Source organism: Myotis lucifugus, unplaced genomic scaffold, assembly GCF_000147115.1.
Source record: "Myotis lucifugus unplaced genomic scaffold, Myoluc2.0 scaffold_352, whole genome shotgun sequence".
Taxonomy (NCBI): domain Eukaryota; kingdom Metazoa; phylum Chordata; class Mammalia; order Chiroptera; family Vespertilionidae; genus Myotis; species Myotis lucifugus.
Window position 1 is genome coordinate 50593 of NW_005871400.1, and position 17961 is coordinate 68553.

Sequence of the window (17961 nt, forward strand, 5' to 3'; positions counted from 1 at the left end):
TAAGCCCCACTGTTGATTAAATTCTCTGCCAGTGTTGGGGATGGGAGTCAGAAAAAACTAAGTGACAAGAAGCAATGGAGTCATCAATTTCCTTATTCATGTCCACACAGACCAAAACTGCTCAGAGGATTATGGAAAGGTACAGCACCCACTCTAAAGAACAGTCCTTGGACTTCATCTATAATAATAAAAGCGTAATATGCTAATTAGACTGGATGTCCTTCTGGATGACCTTCCAGATAAAGCCGGGGCTACGAGGGAAGCCAGTGCCGGCAGCCAGGGGAAGGAAAACCTACTCTTGCATGTATTTTGTGCATCGGGTCTCTAGTCTAATATAACGGGTCTCTAGTCTAATATAATAAGAAGACAAAGCAAGAGGCTCACTGCCACCACTTTATTAAAAATCCAATCACTGATTTAACATCCTGGTTCTTTTCTTGCGCAGGTAAAAGACGAGGCCTGGAGCTGCTACCACACCTGCGGAGACAACTACAACCACCATGGTTTTGAAAGCAACATATCCAGCAGTTCCGTGCCCTTCAGCATCTACTGTGTCTGGAAGAGAAGCAGACGTCTGAGTCTTAAGCTCATGTTTAAATCATAAGAGTAAGTTGAAGCTGAAGCTTTACATATGAGGGCTCCCCAGAGAAGGAGTGAAATGAACCCTCAAAGTACTCCTCTGGGAAGCTGGCAACAGGGTACAGCTTTAACCCTTGCACCAGTGCCTCCTCTCCACACTCAATGTCACTCCCACTTGCTTTTACTGACCTAAACTCAGATGGCTGAAAAGGACCTTACAGTCCCAGCCTGTTGTCTAAGACAACGTCCTGGACCAACAGCTCTCCCAGGGTATTAGTTAGGGATTGAAGACAGCTTAATTTCAAATTCTAGGCCTAAAATTAAGACCACCTGGGATGAGGCTATAAGATATTAATAGCTTGGGTTTGGCAGTATCAAGGTACATGCCTTCTGACCCATTAATCCGATTTCCAGAAACATATCCTGGTGTTTTTATATAGCAGGCAAAGAATTAAGAGGCTTCTGATGTGGCATGAGTGACAAAACTGGAGGTAACCTAGATGGAAATCTAGTTAGCTATTAACAGTGAGGTAGGTCTCTGTACAGATATAAGATACAGTTTTTAAAAGCAGCTATAGAACTGCAGGGAGACTATATGACCCCTGTGTTACAGGGGACTTGGGAAAGCAGAAGCTATCCCTGGGAAGAGACTGTCGCTCTCCTCTTGTTCAGAGGTGAGCATGCATATGTTCGCATAATGAAATGTCACACACAGCCTCGCACTAGCAGCCAGGAAGGGCCCTCGGCTCCAGGTCCATACCTCTGCCCGAGGAGTCATCTGACAACAGGAGGATGGGTCCCGGCAGACTTATTGTTTTCTCTTCTTCAGTGGCCCCTGTGGCTGGAGACAGGTAATGGAGTTTGAGCTCTGAACTAGTGCGCACGAGTGCCAAGCGGTGTGTCCATAGGCCTCCCAGAGCAGCTGGGCAGTGTGCGGCCTTGGCAGGACCGGGCATGCACCTTCCTAAGGACAGAGTGGCTCCTGAAGAATTTTACGTCTGAATCCACCGAGACTCAAGAAGAATAACCTTCCAGAGTCATGTCTGTAAAAGATCAGACTTGTCCACAGGGCTGCTCAAGAGCTTGCCCATGTCAGACTCAAACGGGAAGGCCAACTGGGCCACGGTTGCCTGGACTCTGAGTAGGTAAAGAATGAGGCCTCATCCTTACATTTTGAAATGATAAGGCTTGTTTTGAGTAAATTCACAGTAATGAGGACTTGAAATTTTACCTCGCCTGCTTCTCGGTGACGCAGGGCAAGTCCTGGAACACAGAGCGGAGTGGGGAGAGCGCTGATCGCAGAGGAAGGCGCTGCAGTGGAAGTGGACCTGGGACGGCAGGAGGGCGAGGTGAGTCCAGGCACCCACAGCCCCGCCCGTGGCTGTTAATTACTCACCAGGCTGGCGAGCACTTGGGCAGCTGACACAAAGGCAAAGGTCTTCACATCGAACCTCCGGTAGTGGGCAGGGTAGGTCACAGAGGAGCCAACGGGATGGAAGGTGGTTCTGTGCTTGTCCAGGTTGTATGCACAGCTAGGAGGCATGTGCCAGGGAGGACGTCAGCCATTCACCCGGGCAACTCAACTTTTGCCCAGATTAAGTCACACGCGGCACCGTGGGGACCACTGCTGTACGTGTTACTGCACCTGGTTCTGATTTGGCCTCGCAACAGTACCCATGCCATCCTAAGTAGCATGTGCTGGTTTTCCTGCTATCAAAATTGTATCGATACAATTTAAGTACCTATTTGTTTGCCAGCAAACACAAGAGCTACAAGATTGATATGTGTGTCTTCAGACAACACTGGCTGGATTCTTCTATTTATGTCCCAGGCAGTTAGTATATGTCAGTGACAAAAAAGGTAGAGAAGTCTTAGATGCTAGCAGAGAGTGAGAGCTATAAAAAAAGTAGTGTGTGTGCTGGGGGGGGGGGGGGGCGGGGGGGGCTCAGTTGGTTGGAACATTGTCCCCTACACCAAAAGGCTGTGGGCTGGATTCCCAGTCAGGGCACATACCCGGGTTGTGGGTTCAGTCCCCAGTCGGATTGTGTACCAGAGGCAGCCTACTGATGTTTCTCTCTCACATTAATGTTTCTCTCTGTCCCATATTCTCAAGTGAGGTTTAAAAACACCACCACAGTGTGCTGGCGGTAAGTGCTAAGGAAAGAAGAGTCCGCAGGGTCGGGGAGCAGGGGCTCAGCCTGACTCCCTGGAGAAGGAACCCTGGACAGGCTTATGGGTGGAGGAGCGCTGCGCAGCACAGCTCCCATGGCCACAGGAGCCTAGCCACAGAGGGCACAGCTGGAGAAAAAAGAGGTGCGGACCCACAGGCGGAGCCCGCGCCAGGGGAGTTCAGGCCTAGAGGAGAAGGCGCCCACTCGCAATATCTCGCCAGTAGACTCTGGGCTCGTTAAAGAAAGCAGAGCCGCTGCCTGTGAAGTCCCTCGTGGAGTGACGAAGGTCAACAGGCGCTCAGGGGTAGGGACCGGAAGGCAGCTTCTCCGCAGGTGAGGAGCCCGGCCTCTGGGGAAGCCCTCTCTTCTAAGACCCAGGGGGACGGGCAGTGTGGCTAACTGAGCCCGGACTGACCCTGAGAAGCCAGAAATGGAAGTCGGGGCTTTGCACGTGGGCCCCCGGGCTCGTCGGGCTCCGTGGGAGGGGACCTACCCGTCCTTGACCACCGTCCAGCGGGGCAGAGCGGCGGGGTCGGCGGCGGGCGTGGCCCAGCAGTCGCCCAGGACCAGCTTGACGTGGGGGTCGGTCCTGTTGACCACGCTCACCTCCAGGTAGATGGGCTGGCGCAGGTGTCGCGGCACCGGGTAGTCCCCGTCCGCGAACGGGCGCAGGTAGGACTGGTCTGGAAGCGCAGCAGCCTCTCAGGCCCAGGGCGCCCGGGCTGCGCGGGCAGATGCGGGGGGGAGGGGAGGGGTGGGTCCGGGGTGCAATGGCTCACCTGGGTAGGCCCGTAGGAGAAAGGCCAGCGGGCCGGGCCGCGCCAAGCCCCCCGCAGCGGGCAGGCCCTGGACGCTGGTGTTGGCCAGCACGGCCCCTGCGCGGTAGTGGCACCTCACTGTCACTCTGAGGGTGTGGGGGGCGCGGGGAGTGTTAGGTTAACAGAGCTGCTCAGAGTTGCGCTGGAGCAGAAACAACCAAGTGGCAGTTGTCCCACCTGAACTCCCTGTCTCTGGACACAGCGCGTGGAGGAAGCCCGGCCGGGAGAGCGCGGATCTCATTCTCATAGATGACCTCGCCGTCCTGGACCTTAGGGTGAGAGAAGGTTGGAGAGTGCGCACCAGCTCGCTCAGCTCAGCCTAGGCCTGCGCTGTCCGCTCACTGACCCGGTGTGTTGTCCCACATCCGTTCAGGGGGATGCGAAACTGCGCCAGCCCCCGGGGCGCCGCTGCGAGGAGGGGCCGGCAGGAGGAGTCCCCCACTCTGAGGGTGGCCAGGCTGAGAGCTGGGCTCATGTGGTGGCCGTGGACTTGGACATCCATGAACCCGTCCTGGGTGCACAGCTCGCCTGTAATGAGAGTGGCCGTGAGATGCTGGGAGCCTGTAAGCGGTCTGTCTGCCAGGCAATGCCGCCCTCCCTGCGCCTGGAGTGTGAGGGAGGAGTCCCCTGGGTTTCACCAGGCGGCACCCCATGTGTCTTAAGTCTTTGGGGAAAATACTTAGGGAGACAGATAGCAGAAATCCAGTTAGTGCCATTCGCCAACCACACCCAAGGGCAGATGAAGTTAAGAGAAAAAAGTCTCATTTTGGTACCTCAACAAAGCTGTTAAATGTGCTATGAGATCCTCCTCTAAATGCCCCGCCTCCGAAAGCCCTCAGAAGGACGGTCTGGGCCTGCCCTCTCCCTCCCAGGAGCACACGCCCGCGCCTTCCCCTCCTCCCCTCTCCCTCTTCCCGCACAAGCTGCATCTCCCAAACGCTAGGGGACCCCAGGAGACTTGCAACCAGGGCAGCTGCACTTCATCTGGGCACCCCCCCACACACACAAGGCCCCCCCCCTCTGACCTCTTAGTGAGCCAGAGCAGCCCAGCCCAGCCTCACATCCCCACCGTGTCCCTCTCCTTCAACCTTAGGCCCTCCCTTGTTTTACTGGCCCAGCTTTAGTAAATGTCCTCTAAGATTTAAAATAAAAATACCTTGATAAGTGGCTTGAGTTACAAGGGGAGACCCTAAGGTCCCGGGCAATGGTGGAGCTGCTTTGTCTGAACAGAGAGAGTTTATCCAAAGGAAGAGGGAGCAGGAGACACGGAAGGAAGTGCCATGTGGGGTGAGACATCTACAGAAAACCCCGAGGAGGGCTGACGTGACTTAAGAGTCCAGTTATTTGTGACTTAAAGTGCAGTGCCTGGTCTCCTATGTCCCTCCTGTCAGGACTCACACACCCAGGGTGGCTGGGAAGGCACGCATCGTCCCTCTCTGGCTTGGCCTGACTAGGTGGGGGGTGGGTAACAGCAGCCCAGGGCCCAGGCGATGCTGCATGGGAGGAAAGCCAGCCCAGATTCTTTTTGAGAAATTGGCAGGAGTTCGGGGAAAGTCTTTAAACTTTTCTAATCTCTTTAGTTACAGGTTGGGCCACAGGCTCAGGCTCCTGATGTGAAGCATCCTCCTGGGCCTACCTGAGTGCACGTGTGGAAATGCTCCCTCTCGCAGCCCCACCCTAGCAGCTGGTCTGGCGCCTCTGGTCTGACAGCCTTTCCTTTCCTGGACGTGTAAGCAGTGCAGAGTGTAAACCATGCCCGTTCTTCCCGCAGGAACAGGAAGGGCTAAGGGGGAACAGAGAACGTGGAGACCATTGCTCAAAGGTCTTTACCTGTTAGAACTGGGGACTCACAGAGACACTCGGGGTAAACCACCATGGATACTATCTCCCGTCGGAAGGAAAAAGTCAGCTTGAGTGAAGGCAAGTAGAACTGATAGGGCAGGCACCGTTCCGAGAACTGAAACTCGAGAAGAATGTCAATCAGCATCAGAGCCCCCCGTGTGGGCCCGGAGACCGTCCCATGGTTCCGGACCAGTGTGTGTGTGTGTGTGTGTGTGTGTGTGTGGCGGGGGGGGGGGGGGTGGAATGCAGGAATTCCTGCAGCACGCACCCCAGACTTAATTTGGTTTCCCTTTAAGCCAGGACGAGAGACCCTGTCACTTCTGTGTCAGGATGCTTCCCTCCACAGGACGTTCATTGCTTTAAACTCATGCCCTCAAGTGCCCAGCACTGTGTGCTCTTTGTACAAGACACTGACGCCGAGTTACCAGGTCAAATGCCAAAGGAGAACCCAGTGCCCTGCCAGCAGCCTGCAGAGAGGGCTCTGCCCGCGTGCCTGTGTCCCTGGCCGTGGATCAGTCAGGACGGCAGTTTGGGACCCTCTGTTTGGCTCAAGCCGTCCTGGGTTAAGAGGGCCTAAGACACTCATCATTAGAAACTGGGAAGCAGTTTGTACTGTTCAATGTGCTGAGAAACACTGAGGTAAGCTTCTATTGTGGAGGTTCAAAAGGCTTGATGTTTGCAAGTGAACTTCAGTTACTGGGGAATTCACTTATGCAAAGCAACCAAATGAGGCCTCCCAGAGTTTGGACTGCCACACTGGCCATTGTAACGTACGGGCAAGTCATCAGCCATGCCAGGGTTACCTGTGAGACCATGTTTCAGGTCAGGTTCCCACACTCAGTGGTTGACAAGGCAACATACCTTCATTTTGAGAAGAGCTTTGCTGAAGTGCAGTCTCAGGCCACCTGCTGCCTCTGTACCAATGCCGTTCCGATGCAGCTGGCTCATGGCAATGTCTCTGTTTCCAAAGCTCACGGACTTTAACTTCCCAGGAAACTCTGGGATGGTGAGAGTCATGTGCGTGGCATTGCAGGTCACAGGACCTGGAGGGCATGACCGGCAGGTGTCGATGTCAGCTTTGATGAAGCCCCAGAACAATGTCTTCCACCCTGGAGTTGGCCCCCTGGACCTTACCTGATAGACAAGTCACTTGTGCTGATATAATGGTCTTTTGTCCAAAAATTACATGGATGAGCTTCAGAGGCACCGTGTAGAGATGACTGTTACCTTGCTGGGGGTCGGGGACAACATTATCAGAGACTTTGCTTTAATTCAATTTCTAAACAACGCTAGAAGAAAAGTCAAGGCAAGCATGTACTCAAGTACTGGGCACTATCTTGGCCTAACTAGAATTCAGGCATTTTGTACAATGATTGTTCTGCCAGGTTCTCTAGTTTTAAATGTTTGTGCTTTTAATATCTGGCAAGCTAGGGTTGTCTACTGAGATGGCCTGTAGCCGATCATTTCTGGGTCTGAGCAAAAGCTGCTCTTATTTTATGACTATTTTATGGTATCATCATCCAGAGAGAATGCTTACAAGACTGAGCAACCTGATGGTACAGGACTGTTCCTGCTAAAATGTGGTGTTTGAGCCCTTTGACACATTAGCTCATTTGACACTGAGTCTTTCCTGTTGGCTCGAAGAGCACGGGTCCCTACTGCAAGACAGTACAGGAGAACGATAACACTAACAGAACCTAACGCTTGGGAAACGTTAGTGGCCTCCCGCTCTGTATTTGATAGCAGATTGAGATCTCTGGGGACGAGGGAGAGCGGGTGGAAGTAAGGGCCATCTCTGTTCACCACTGTGTCTTTAGCACGCAGCGCAGCGCGTGGCCCACAGTAAGACTGCGATGCCTGTTGAGTGAGTTGTGTTCTCAATTACTTTGAAGACATGGTTGAGGTCATGCTTGGATTTAAAAATAGTGGTCTGTGCCTGGGTGGGGCACAAAAAGACTCAGACCCACCGCGTAGCGATTCACTCCGGTGGCATTGAATGGCACTTGCACGGTCATCTTGTAGTCGTCAATCAGGATGTTATATCCTTGCACCATGGCCTCCAGAAGGGTCAGAGTTTGGGCTCCTGCACCATGACCAACCTCAATGCTCCATCCCATCTGCTGCTGGAGATCCTAAAGTCAACAGTGTCACTTAGAGGGCTGTACTGCCCTTACCTCCAAGGCTGTTGTCTAACATTTTCATAAGGATTGAAGTTTGTTACCTTTAATATAGAAAAAAGGCTACTTATGTCTGTATATTAAAATGATTTTCATACCGTATTTTCATCAGCCATGCCAGGAACACCATAAAAGGGAAACTGGAAGGGAAAAAAACATGTGATGTGAGGCTGTGACTTGGAGGAGAGTTTCTGAATCAGGCTGCTGACAGTAGGCAGAAGGCCCCGGAACAGCTGTGTGTGCTTCCCACACCGAGGCCTGGGTGTGGGGTGGGGGGGACAAACGCAGGACCAGACATAAACCCAACTGTGCCCTTAGACATCATCTCGCCTCTAGAGCTCCTGGTACCAGACGGCAATGGGAAGATCTAAGCTCCCTTCCAGTTGTAAGTTCAGACACTCAGTTCTTCAATGCACAGCTGTACTAAGTCTGTAGGAATCCAGTATTATGTCCAGCCATGCAGTTCCATTATTGTTATAATAAAGTACCGATATTTCTTTTATCTTTCTGTTGTCGAAATTAGCTACGTTAGACTATGAAATCCATGAGTGTGTGATAGGGCTGTTTTGCTCATTTACTGGATCCTATCACCTGGCACAGCGCCTGGCACCTGATAGGTATTCAGCTTGTCAAGAAAGTATAAATGTGCTTGTAGCTTCCTGTGGCCAGGCGTGGTGTGCTAAGCCCGTGTGTGTCCTCTCAGTGCATTTTTAGAGACACCCTATAAGGCAGTGGTTCTCAACCTGTGGGTCGCAACCCCTTTGGGGGTCGAATGACCCTTTCACAGGGCTCGCCTAAATACATCCTGCATATCAGATATTTACATTATTATTCATAACAGTAGCAAAATTACAGTTATGAAGTAGCAAAGAAAATAATTTTATGGTTGGGGGTCACCACAACATGAGGAACTGTATTAAAGGGTCGCGGCATTAGGAAGGTTGAGAACCACTGCAAGGGAAGTGTTATTTTCTCCCACTTTGGGGCTTGGAAACAAAAAGTTGGTTTGTTTAAAATATCAACTCAAAGCCACAGAGCTAATAAGTAGTGAATACAGGATCGCAATTCTGACCCTGTTCCTAAGCCCGACTCTGTCTAGACATCACACTCCTCTGTGTGGGTTGTGGGAGAAGCTGTCGGCCTCTCTACTCACAGACATGAAATCCTTCGTGCACAGGGTAGATCCTGGGTGCTCCTGGGCTCCTCCTGCCGGCACAGCTGGACAGCTGACCTGATACATGAAAGCCTTGCGTCCCATAGCAGCACTGTTGTCCATGAACCTGATGGTCATCTGGTGCTGACCAAGCTGTGTGCAAATGGTCTTGTAAGAACAGGAGGTGCTGGGACCTCCGTGGGAAAGGAGATTCCAGATGCCGTCTGACCCATGGAGTGGTCACCAGGACGGCAGGTTCTGGAAGGTCCCTCATCCAGACATCAGAAGACTATAGCCAGCCCGTGAGAAAGCCCAGCAGAATGCATACATTGGCAGAGAACAGTTCCTGGAACTTCAGGGATTGAAGTTCAGTTTTCATTTTCTTCTTATCCTTACCCTGTGTCAGTCTACCGTAAGCCACAGTCCTGGCTGGTTTGGGGCCTCTACCAAGTCATTCAAATACTCATTAAGCATCAGTGTAGCAGCCAGGGTGTGGGGAGAGCCATCTTTGAGTATTTCCCTGCCTTAAGGAACTTGGTTGAAAGTAGGAGTCAGACAACCTTTTTCTGTTAAATGTTAGTATATACTTTACACTTTGTAGGCCATATGTAACTTCTAATATGTACTTTTTAAAAACATAAAAGCCATTCTTAGCTTGTGGACCATCTCTCTCTCTCTCTCTCTCTCTCTCTCTCTCTCTCACTCACACACACACACACACACTCACACACACACACACACACACATGCCATGGGCTGGACTTGGCACCCACAGGTGTGGTTTGCAGACCCCTGATCTACAGGAATGCAGCTGTTTGCAGACCCCTGGTCTACAGGAATGCAGCTGTAAGCTTCCTAAGGTTGGGAGGTGAACATTTTAATTGCTGGCTCTTCACTGTGGGGTCAGATGAAGTGGCCTGTTAGATATGCAGGTTTCTAGGAGGCACCCAGGTCTACATCATCAACTAAAGGAGGGAAGCCATTACTTTCCAGTCCCCAGGTGATTCTCCTCACGCTCAAGCTTGAGAGCTGCTTAGAGAGGTTGCTTTACTGCCCCCAATAACCTTCACTGCGCAGCACTGGTGCCTGACAACAGAGGAAGCCCTATTGCTCAGCTGCAGCTTGCTTTCCAACGCTTGTTTTGATAGCATAGAGCAGTGGTTCTCAGCCTTGGCTGCACATTAGAATCACCTGGGAAACTTTTTAAAATCCTGAGTTCTGGGCCTCCTCCTCCGGAAATTCTGTTTCACTTGTTACTAATGTTGTGGCCCCACCCCATAATAAAGAAACAGAATTTCCGGAAGGATGAGGCCCAGAAATCAGGATTTTAAAAAGATCCCCAGGTGATTCTAATGTGCAGCCAAGGCTGAGAACCACTGGCCTAGAGGGTCTCTTTGCCACACCATTACTTTAGATCATTACTTTTTAGATACTGTGTGGAGAGAGGACCACAACCCCCATTTTCCAATGGGCAAGCAGAGGCTTAAAAAGGTTAGCTAACCTGCCCAAGGTCACAGCCAGATAGTGGCAGAGCCAGGACTCAAGCCCAAGACCTCAACTCCGGGTTTCTCAACCTCAGCATTATCGGCATTCCAGGCCTGATAATTCTGTGATACGGGGGTGGGGGGGGGCATCCTATTCAATATAGGCTGTTTAGCAGCACCTTTGGCCTGTATCTACTAGACGCCAGTGCCCGCTTCCTCCCCTCCAGTTTTGATAACCAAGAATGTCTGAAAAATGTCTCTAAACATCGTCAAATGTCCTCCATGTAGACAAAAGCAAAAACAAACAAAAATGTCACCCCTGGTTGAGAAACACTGTTCTAGTCCAAAGCCTATACCCTTCGCGAGTAGGTGAGTATTAGTAACTACTAGGTTACTACTTCCCAAATCACTCCTCAAAGCAATTACTTACCACTCTGCTGGTACAGGTCTCATAGGGGGCTCGTAGGGTGCGCTCTTCTGGGTTGAGGACATAAGTGCAATTCAGCATTTCAAGACCAAAGGAATCTACAGAAGCCAGAGAAATTTAGAGAGGGGTGGCCAAGAAGTACTTTCAGTGACAAAAGCAACCAAAGCCTCAGAGCCAAGACTGCCAATCCATTCCTAAGGCTCTTTAATTACTTCACTTTTTATTGTCTGCGTGATGTGGTCTGAGCTTTGAGAGATGCTGTGACCCACAGCTGAAGTTTCCCCGGAGATTCTGAGGTAAGAGAAAGACACGTCTTCCACGCTTGGAGACATCATACAAAGCAAGTGCCCCCATGGCATTATGGGAACTGGATGTGTTGCTCCAGAGTTTATGAAAAATGGGGCTGGCCTCGAGCCCAGGTGTTCTGCTAAGACTAAGCTAGGAATACACACATTACCAACCCATCACAGATGCATGCCATTTCTCAGTGCCAAGATCGCTTGAAAACTCCACTGTCATTCTATCTTCATGGCAAGTGACAGTACCTGAAGAACAAAGAGAGAGTTGGGGCCTCTGAACTATAGGCGCGTGACTCCCACGGAAGTATACTGAGGCCTCCCTCTCCCACAGGCATCAAGGGAGGCGCCAGCTGGGAGAGGCAGCTTGTCCACCGCCCGCAGGGGAGCACACCTTAGCGGGAAGGACATACTTCAGTGTGATACCAGGCACTGCAAGTGCCAGGGCTTGCCGAGCTCCCAGGGGTACACCTGGCTTAGGGTAACACCTGTGCAGAAACCAGGCTGGGCCCTGACAGTGACACTGACGAGGTGGGGAGGAGGGACTGCACGTCTGTGAAGAACTGGAGAACAAAAGTTTTGTCTAAAAGATTCTTCAATTTGAAGCTTTAAAAAAGGCCCTGTGTAAACTCAAGGTTGCTTTCTAAGGTTAAATTCTGCCTATAATCTGCTACTCCGCATCCTCTAGCTCAGGTGAAAGTTTAGAAAAACGCTCATTTCAGGTGGAACAGCTCTGATTCGGCCGCCGTGTTGCTGTTTTCCTGAAGCATGAGTCGGTGTTTGAGGACTGCTGCTCTCAGAGGGCCTTAGGTTGCATCCTGTGTTCTTTGGATGCCATGAAGTGTGAGGCAGCGGGCAGATGTCTTTGCAAGCGCTTTCATTCTACAGGAAGCCATAGGTAGGCCACAGAAAATTCTAGTGACTTGCTCAGGGTAAGAAAGGGGGGATGGAAACTATCCCACCCGTGTTTGTGCTTCCTGGCCATTTGGCCCCGGCTGCACCTGCTCAGGGTGGGAAGGGCATTGCCCCCCAGGCGGTGTACCTGAGAAGGCGGAAGTCCTCAGCTGCGCAACCTCTGTTGAGTGCACCAGAGTCACAAGGGATAACAACAGGGAAAGTGACCTATAGGTGCAGAAGGGGGCGGGAGAGAGAGTTAAGGAATGGACTTTACCAGACAAGGTCATGGTGTCCCCTCCCTCTGCCCCAGGAATCACTCACCTCCCGCCTGGCCTGAGCCAGCCTGAGGGACTCCCACCACCTCCTCTCGGCCAGCACGCCATGGTCCAGGCGCCCACAAACCAGCCAGGCAGGGGGCGGATGCTCGTGCTTTTAGAGCAGGAAGCTGGCTGGGACCCGCCTACTCCCCATTGGAAACACCTGAACCTTCTCCAGCCCCCAGCTGAGAGGGGTGGAGGGAAAGCTTTCTCTCTGAAAGGCCTGGAAGCAGAGGCCAGCCCCTTTCTGCCTTTGCCTTAGGTTAGTCCACCAGCTGTTCACAGGCCAGCCGGGAAGCCAGAGTTCCCTGGAATGGGCTCCAGGTGGGTGAATTGGTGTTTTTCTCCATAACACGGGAAAATTAACATGTTTTGGACAAAATATTTACAACTCCAATGTCCAGTGAAAGAGGGAGATGGGCTTTATTGAGGAAAGAACACCTCGTGTTCACATTGCCTCTAAGCAGAGCCCTTTCCTTCACGCCCGCCTGCTGGCTGTGTGGAGGCCCCTGGCCCCTGCATGAACTAGCTCTACAAGTGGGTGGAGCATTGTTCCCCACTGACTATCATTTTAAACTCACTGCAAAACAACACTGGCAATTACAGGTACATATAGAGAAAAAGAAAAAGTTACCCCTAATTCCACCACTGCTAATATTTAGGTGTATAACTTTATGGATGTTCTCTACAAACACCATACACACTTAAAAAAACAACCTCAACCTGAGATCAGAGTTTAAACTTTGTGTCGTAACCTGCTTCCATACTAAACACGATCTCCATTATCACTTTAAGGCTGTATCATATTCCATGTCTAGATACATCAGTGTTTAACTGTTCCCTAATGATGGACATTAAGATGACTTCCAAGTTTTCATCATTATAAATAACTAGAGGCCGGGTGCATGAATTCGTTCTGGGTGGGGTCTGGCTGGCCCAACCCAATCAGGCTGATTGGGCTGAGCTGGCTGGGGAGCAGGGCCATGGGCCGTTGGCTGGCCAGCCCACCCCTTATCTGGATGGAGGGTGGGGCTAATTGGGGGGAGGGGCCAAAGGCAGTTGGCTGGCCGGCCCCGCCCCATGGTTGAACTCCCAGTTGAACTCCTGATTGAACTCCTGATCAAGGGAACAATTTGCATATTAGCCTTTTGTAATATAGGATTGTATGATAGACATTCTTGTACCTCTCCCTGGTTCCTCAGAAAAAAAGCCCTAGAAGTAGAAATTCTGGGTCAAAGGGAATAGTGGTCTAAATCGGAAAGTCATAATGGGTAGCAATAGAGGGAGTGCAGATGAGGAAACGGAAGCACAGCGGCTTGCCCAGGCTTTGACTATTGACTGCCAGGGCCAGATTGAGAACTCAGATTTTCTGAGAACAAATCACCATTTCTTTTCAGCATCTCTCATTGCATTTGAGACACCTCGATGCTGCAGCCTGGGCCCGGTAACAGGTTTATAGGCTCAGATTCTGTGGGGGCGGGAGGTGGCGCTTGCAATTACTGGCTCATGTGCTATCTTTGTGGTGTGAATTGAGGAGTAATCTCTACTCAGGTGTCTGAAGCACATTGCAGGCTGGGTAGTGTTTCCCAACTTCCTGGATCTAAAGATCCCATGGGGCTCCCATTGACATACAGCCTCCTGGGTCCCACTCGGAAGCGATTGGAGCAGGCTCTCCAGGGGCAGGGCGGGGGTAACCTGTTTGACAAATACACAGGTGAGGCTTATGGTCAGGAAGATGAGGAAATACCTGGAGAGAGGGAGGCAAGAAAATAAGTGGCTGCCAGTGGTTAACCTCTTAATGGGAATTAACTGGTTATGTCGCAGTGGAATTGGGGAGAGGGAGGAAAATCCAGGCTAAGCAGGTGTAGGGATAGAGATAATAAACAGATACGGATTCCAGCAGTGGCATGGTATTAATAGTCACTCCTCCTAAGCACATTTTCCCAAAGATGGTACCTTTTCTGCAAATGTGAAGGTAATTTGTTACCACCATCGTGAAGGCTATGATGAGAACATAGAGGTAGGAAAGTGGAGTGAGACTCAAGGTCTGTTAAGAAGGTGGTTGGAGAGGTAGCAGGTCAACACTGGCTCTTCCTCCCAGGCCCTACCCTAAGGCTCACTGCAAGACTGTGTGCTCTGGAGTGTGGGGCTTGCCTTGGAAAGGGCACTCGGGCCAGAGCCCAAGGCCAAAGGGGCCTTGGGAGACTAAGGGGGAGCACGACGTCCCCGACAGGAGGCGTGGAGAGAAGAGGACCACCGAGGGAGCTGCTGAAGGTGGTGAGTGTGTGAGGTTAATTCCCTTTGCCTCGCCTGGCCCAGCCCCGGCTGTGATCGGGACAGTCCTGACCTATAAGAAGCAGTCCTGCAGAAGTGCCCAGGCCACACGCAGCTGGGCCGCCAGCTTTGGGGGTGAGGAAGATGCAGCTGTTCCGTGATGAACCACTGTCTCAGATCACTAGCTGGGAAACTGAAATCCTTACAGAGATGATTATATCCTCACTGCTTTACTAGATAAACAGTGGGGTCGCTTTCAAATGTGAGCTCTCCACATTCTTTTCAAAGAGCCCTTTGAAGCTTGCCAATTTATGACTAAAGGTGCCCCCTCTCCTCTCTGGGGCTGCCCTGGCTTCGCCCGGGTCCCCAGGAGGCCACTCTCACCAGCTCACCACCAAGTATTTCCTGAGGGAGTTTAGGTTCTTACACATGAAACAATGCAGGTTGTGGCTTCACTGGGGCAGGCCCCCTCCTTATTTCTGAAATGCAGTTCTTATAAACAGCTTATAATTCTTAAACTCCAAGCCTATTGTTTTATTTTTCACAACAATTATAAACATACTAGAGGCCCAGTGCATGAATTAATGCACAGTGGGGTCCCTCAGCCTGGCCTGCAGGATCAGGCCAAAACCAGCTCTTCGACATCCCCCAAGGGGTCCCGGATTATGAGAGGGCACAGGCCAGGCCAAGGGACTCCACCGGTGCATGATCGGGGCTGGGGAGGGACACAGGAGGTTGGCCAGCCAGGGAGGGACCGTGGGAGGGCTCCAGGGCATGTCCAGCCTCGCTTGCTCAGTCCCCATCAGCCAGACCCCAGCAGCAAGCTAACCTACCAGTTGGAGCATCTGCCCCTGGTAGTCAGTGCATGTCATAGTGAGTGGTTGAGTGGCCTTAGCATATCATTAGCATATTACGCTTTGATTGGTTGAATGGATGACTGGATGACCAGACACTTAGCATATTAGGCTTTCATTATATAGGATTATGTGATGACAGCCTAATGGCATCATCAGGAGATGGTTAGATAAACTGGGGAATTCTCTTCAGGGGCTAAAGAAACGAGCCTGTGGCCCTAGCCGGTTTGGCTCAGCCTGTGGACTGAAATGTCCTGGGTTCAATTCTGGTCAAGGGCACATGCCCAGGTTGTGGACTTGATTCCCAAGTAGGGGGCATACAGGAGGCAGCCAATCAATGATTCTCTCTCATCATTGACGTTTCTAACTCTCCTTTTCCCTTCCTCTCTGAAATCAATAAAAATATATTTAAAAAAAAGAAAAAGAAGAGAGTTTGTGGATTCAGTTGGAACTCTGAATATGGATATTAAAAATGTCCACAATAAAATTGGAGTTTTAAAATTGTAATTAGTATGTTCCCATATTTTGCTTTAAAAAAGAGAAGAAAAAAACAACCACCTATGTGTGTGTCTATACATTTATGTGTCTGTATGGGAATAGAAAAGAGTATTTGCAATAAAAGTCTAGAAGGGTAGGCCAGAGAGCTGAGTGTGGTCCTGGGGAGAGCATGCAGGCCGGAAGGCAGTCCACCAAAGAGGCCAACTGGGCAGCTCACCACTGTGTCTGTTCTGATTTGTTTGTGCTCCTGCTTCACTGGTCATGTATATGAAACCAAATGTGGATGTTTTGAGTCCGAGTTTGTTGTCTCTCAAAGCAAAAGAACAAAGTTGTGGACAAACATGGTTAGTGGAACACAGTTTATTGAGAGCATCCATGCAAATTAAAGTCTGTTAGTCCACGTGTGGAGGTCCACATGGCCATAAGCCACGTGGGCACCAGGGAAGGTCAGGAATCCATTGCTGCAGGGGAGAAAAGAGAGAGAGAGAGAGTGGAAGGAAACATACCTTTAAATTTAGGGAGTGGATACAGCCTTGCTAGCTCCTGATTGGTCTTTTCAAAGAATTTTGTCTTAGCAACATCCTTAGGATTCGTTTATACGCCTTACTGCCTTGTGATTGGTTATCTGCACATTCTCTGTCTTAGTATTTAAAAGTTCATGCCTCTCACCTGTGTCCTTACCCGCCCCGGCCCCCGTCCCCCACCTGCCTAGTTGGGTTCTTGGGTTACTTTCCTTCCCGTGGCCCTGCCCCTATCTACCTAGCTTCCTTCTGTCTCCTCATATGTATACCATCCCTAGGAATAGGAATAGGGAGATGGAAGATTCCTGCTCTTTTTACTTTATTTACTTCTGTATTGATTGAATTGTCTTAGTGATAATTAAAATGATTTTTAAAGTGATAAGAGCAATAGCAGTCTATCTGATTTAACTATACGTGAGCTATAGACGTGTTCAAACTTCATGGTATAAAACAGTGGTACTCAACCTTTTGGCCCTTTAAATACAGTTCCTCATGTTGTGACCCAACCATAAAATTATTTTTGTTGCTACTTCATAACTGTAATGTTGCTACTGTTATGAATCGTAATGTAAATATCTGATATGCAGGATGGTCTTAGGCGACCCCTGTGAAAGGGTCATTCGACCGCCAAAGGGGTCGAGATCCACAGATTGAGAACCGCTGGTATAAAGTAGAACACGAAAGTGAATGGCTTTCGTCCATGAGGCTTCCAGAGTCCAGCTCCCCATTGTGAGATGAAGTTAAGCCTCAGAGGTTTAGTAACTGCCCGAAGTCACAGAGCTCCGTGAGCAATCAGGACTGATGCGGACTCCCAGCCCGTCCAATTGTTATTTCCCATGCGTGTGCACACCAGGGGGCACTTACACACTTTGTGCTGCTCTTGCAGTTCACTTAGCTTTAAAAGCACAAGATGGCAGTTACTAGAGTCAGCAGCATATGATAAATAAATATAGAAACTTCTACCACTATGATAATCAGCTTAAAATAGCTTTCAAATGTCAAATATAAATTTAACTTGGAAAAATAAGAGTATGTCAATGAGAATGTTCTTGAATATCTTATGTTAGTTCCTCTAACAATGTAACTATACTATGTTAATGTTATTTTCCCCTTTGGGCCTTCAGACAGATCCAAACTGATAAACCTCCTAATGGTGAAGGGTTCAGAAAGAATTAGGATAGAGGAATAAAAGGCTTCATTGACCTGGGGATACAAAGACAGGGCTGCTTAGATAAACAGATGACAGGGCTCAGAAGTTCTCAATGAAGACTCATTTACATAAAGTATCAACACATTACCCCACAGCTAACAGCTAGGGCAATGGTCAAGACAGAAATGGAGAAAAGGTTCCTTGGCAATGCAGCAGATTCCTTATAGTTAATAAAATATAAAATATGTTAAATGTTAAAGTTCTGAAGGATGTGGGGGACTGATTGTAAAGGTCCCAATGCCTGCCCCGCCCCCCTCCCCCCCCCCCCCCCCCCCAATTTTTTTTAATTTGTTTTTTGGACCCCCTTTCCGGGGGGCCCCCCTTTTCCGAGGGCCCTTGGGGTAAAAAAGGACAGTTATTTGGGGTTTGCCTTATGGTGTGTTTTTGGCAAAAGAAAAAAGGTGGGGGGGGCGCCGCGCCCCCCCCCCGTAAAGGTTGCCGCTT

General features: G+C 50.3%; 1 protein-coding gene across 1 annotated transcript in view; it reads right to left on the reverse strand.

Moving 5' to 3' along the window:
• Window positions 1–409: 409 nt before the first annotated feature.
• Window positions 410–17961, reverse strand: part of ZP2 (zona pellucida glycoprotein 2) — an 18445-nt gene continuing 893 nt past the window's right edge. Inside the window, exons 2-17 of the mRNA XM_023764830.1 lie at window positions 11112–11195; window positions 10654–10748; window positions 8741–8893; window positions 7686–7727; window positions 7378–7533; window positions 6545–6641; window positions 6272–6453; window positions 5409–5525; window positions 3915–4121; window positions 3746–3837; window positions 3530–3654; window positions 3244–3433; window positions 1976–2111; window positions 1811–1907; window positions 1340–1420; window positions 410–555 (exon numbers count right to left, since the gene is read on the reverse strand). Of these exons, the coding sequence (XP_023620598.1) occupies window positions 410–555; window positions 1340–1420; window positions 1811–1907; window positions 1976–2111; window positions 3244–3433; window positions 3530–3654; window positions 3746–3837; window positions 3915–4121; window positions 5409–5525; window positions 6272–6453; window positions 6545–6641; window positions 7378–7533; window positions 7686–7727; window positions 8741–8893; window positions 10654–10748; window positions 11112–11195 (2000 nt within the window). The remainder of the gene's footprint in view (window positions 556–1339; window positions 1421–1810; window positions 1908–1975; window positions 2112–3243; window positions 3434–3529; window positions 3655–3745; window positions 3838–3914; window positions 4122–5408; window positions 5526–6271; window positions 6454–6544; window positions 6642–7377; window positions 7534–7685; window positions 7728–8740; window positions 8894–10653; window positions 10749–11111; window positions 11196–17961) is intronic.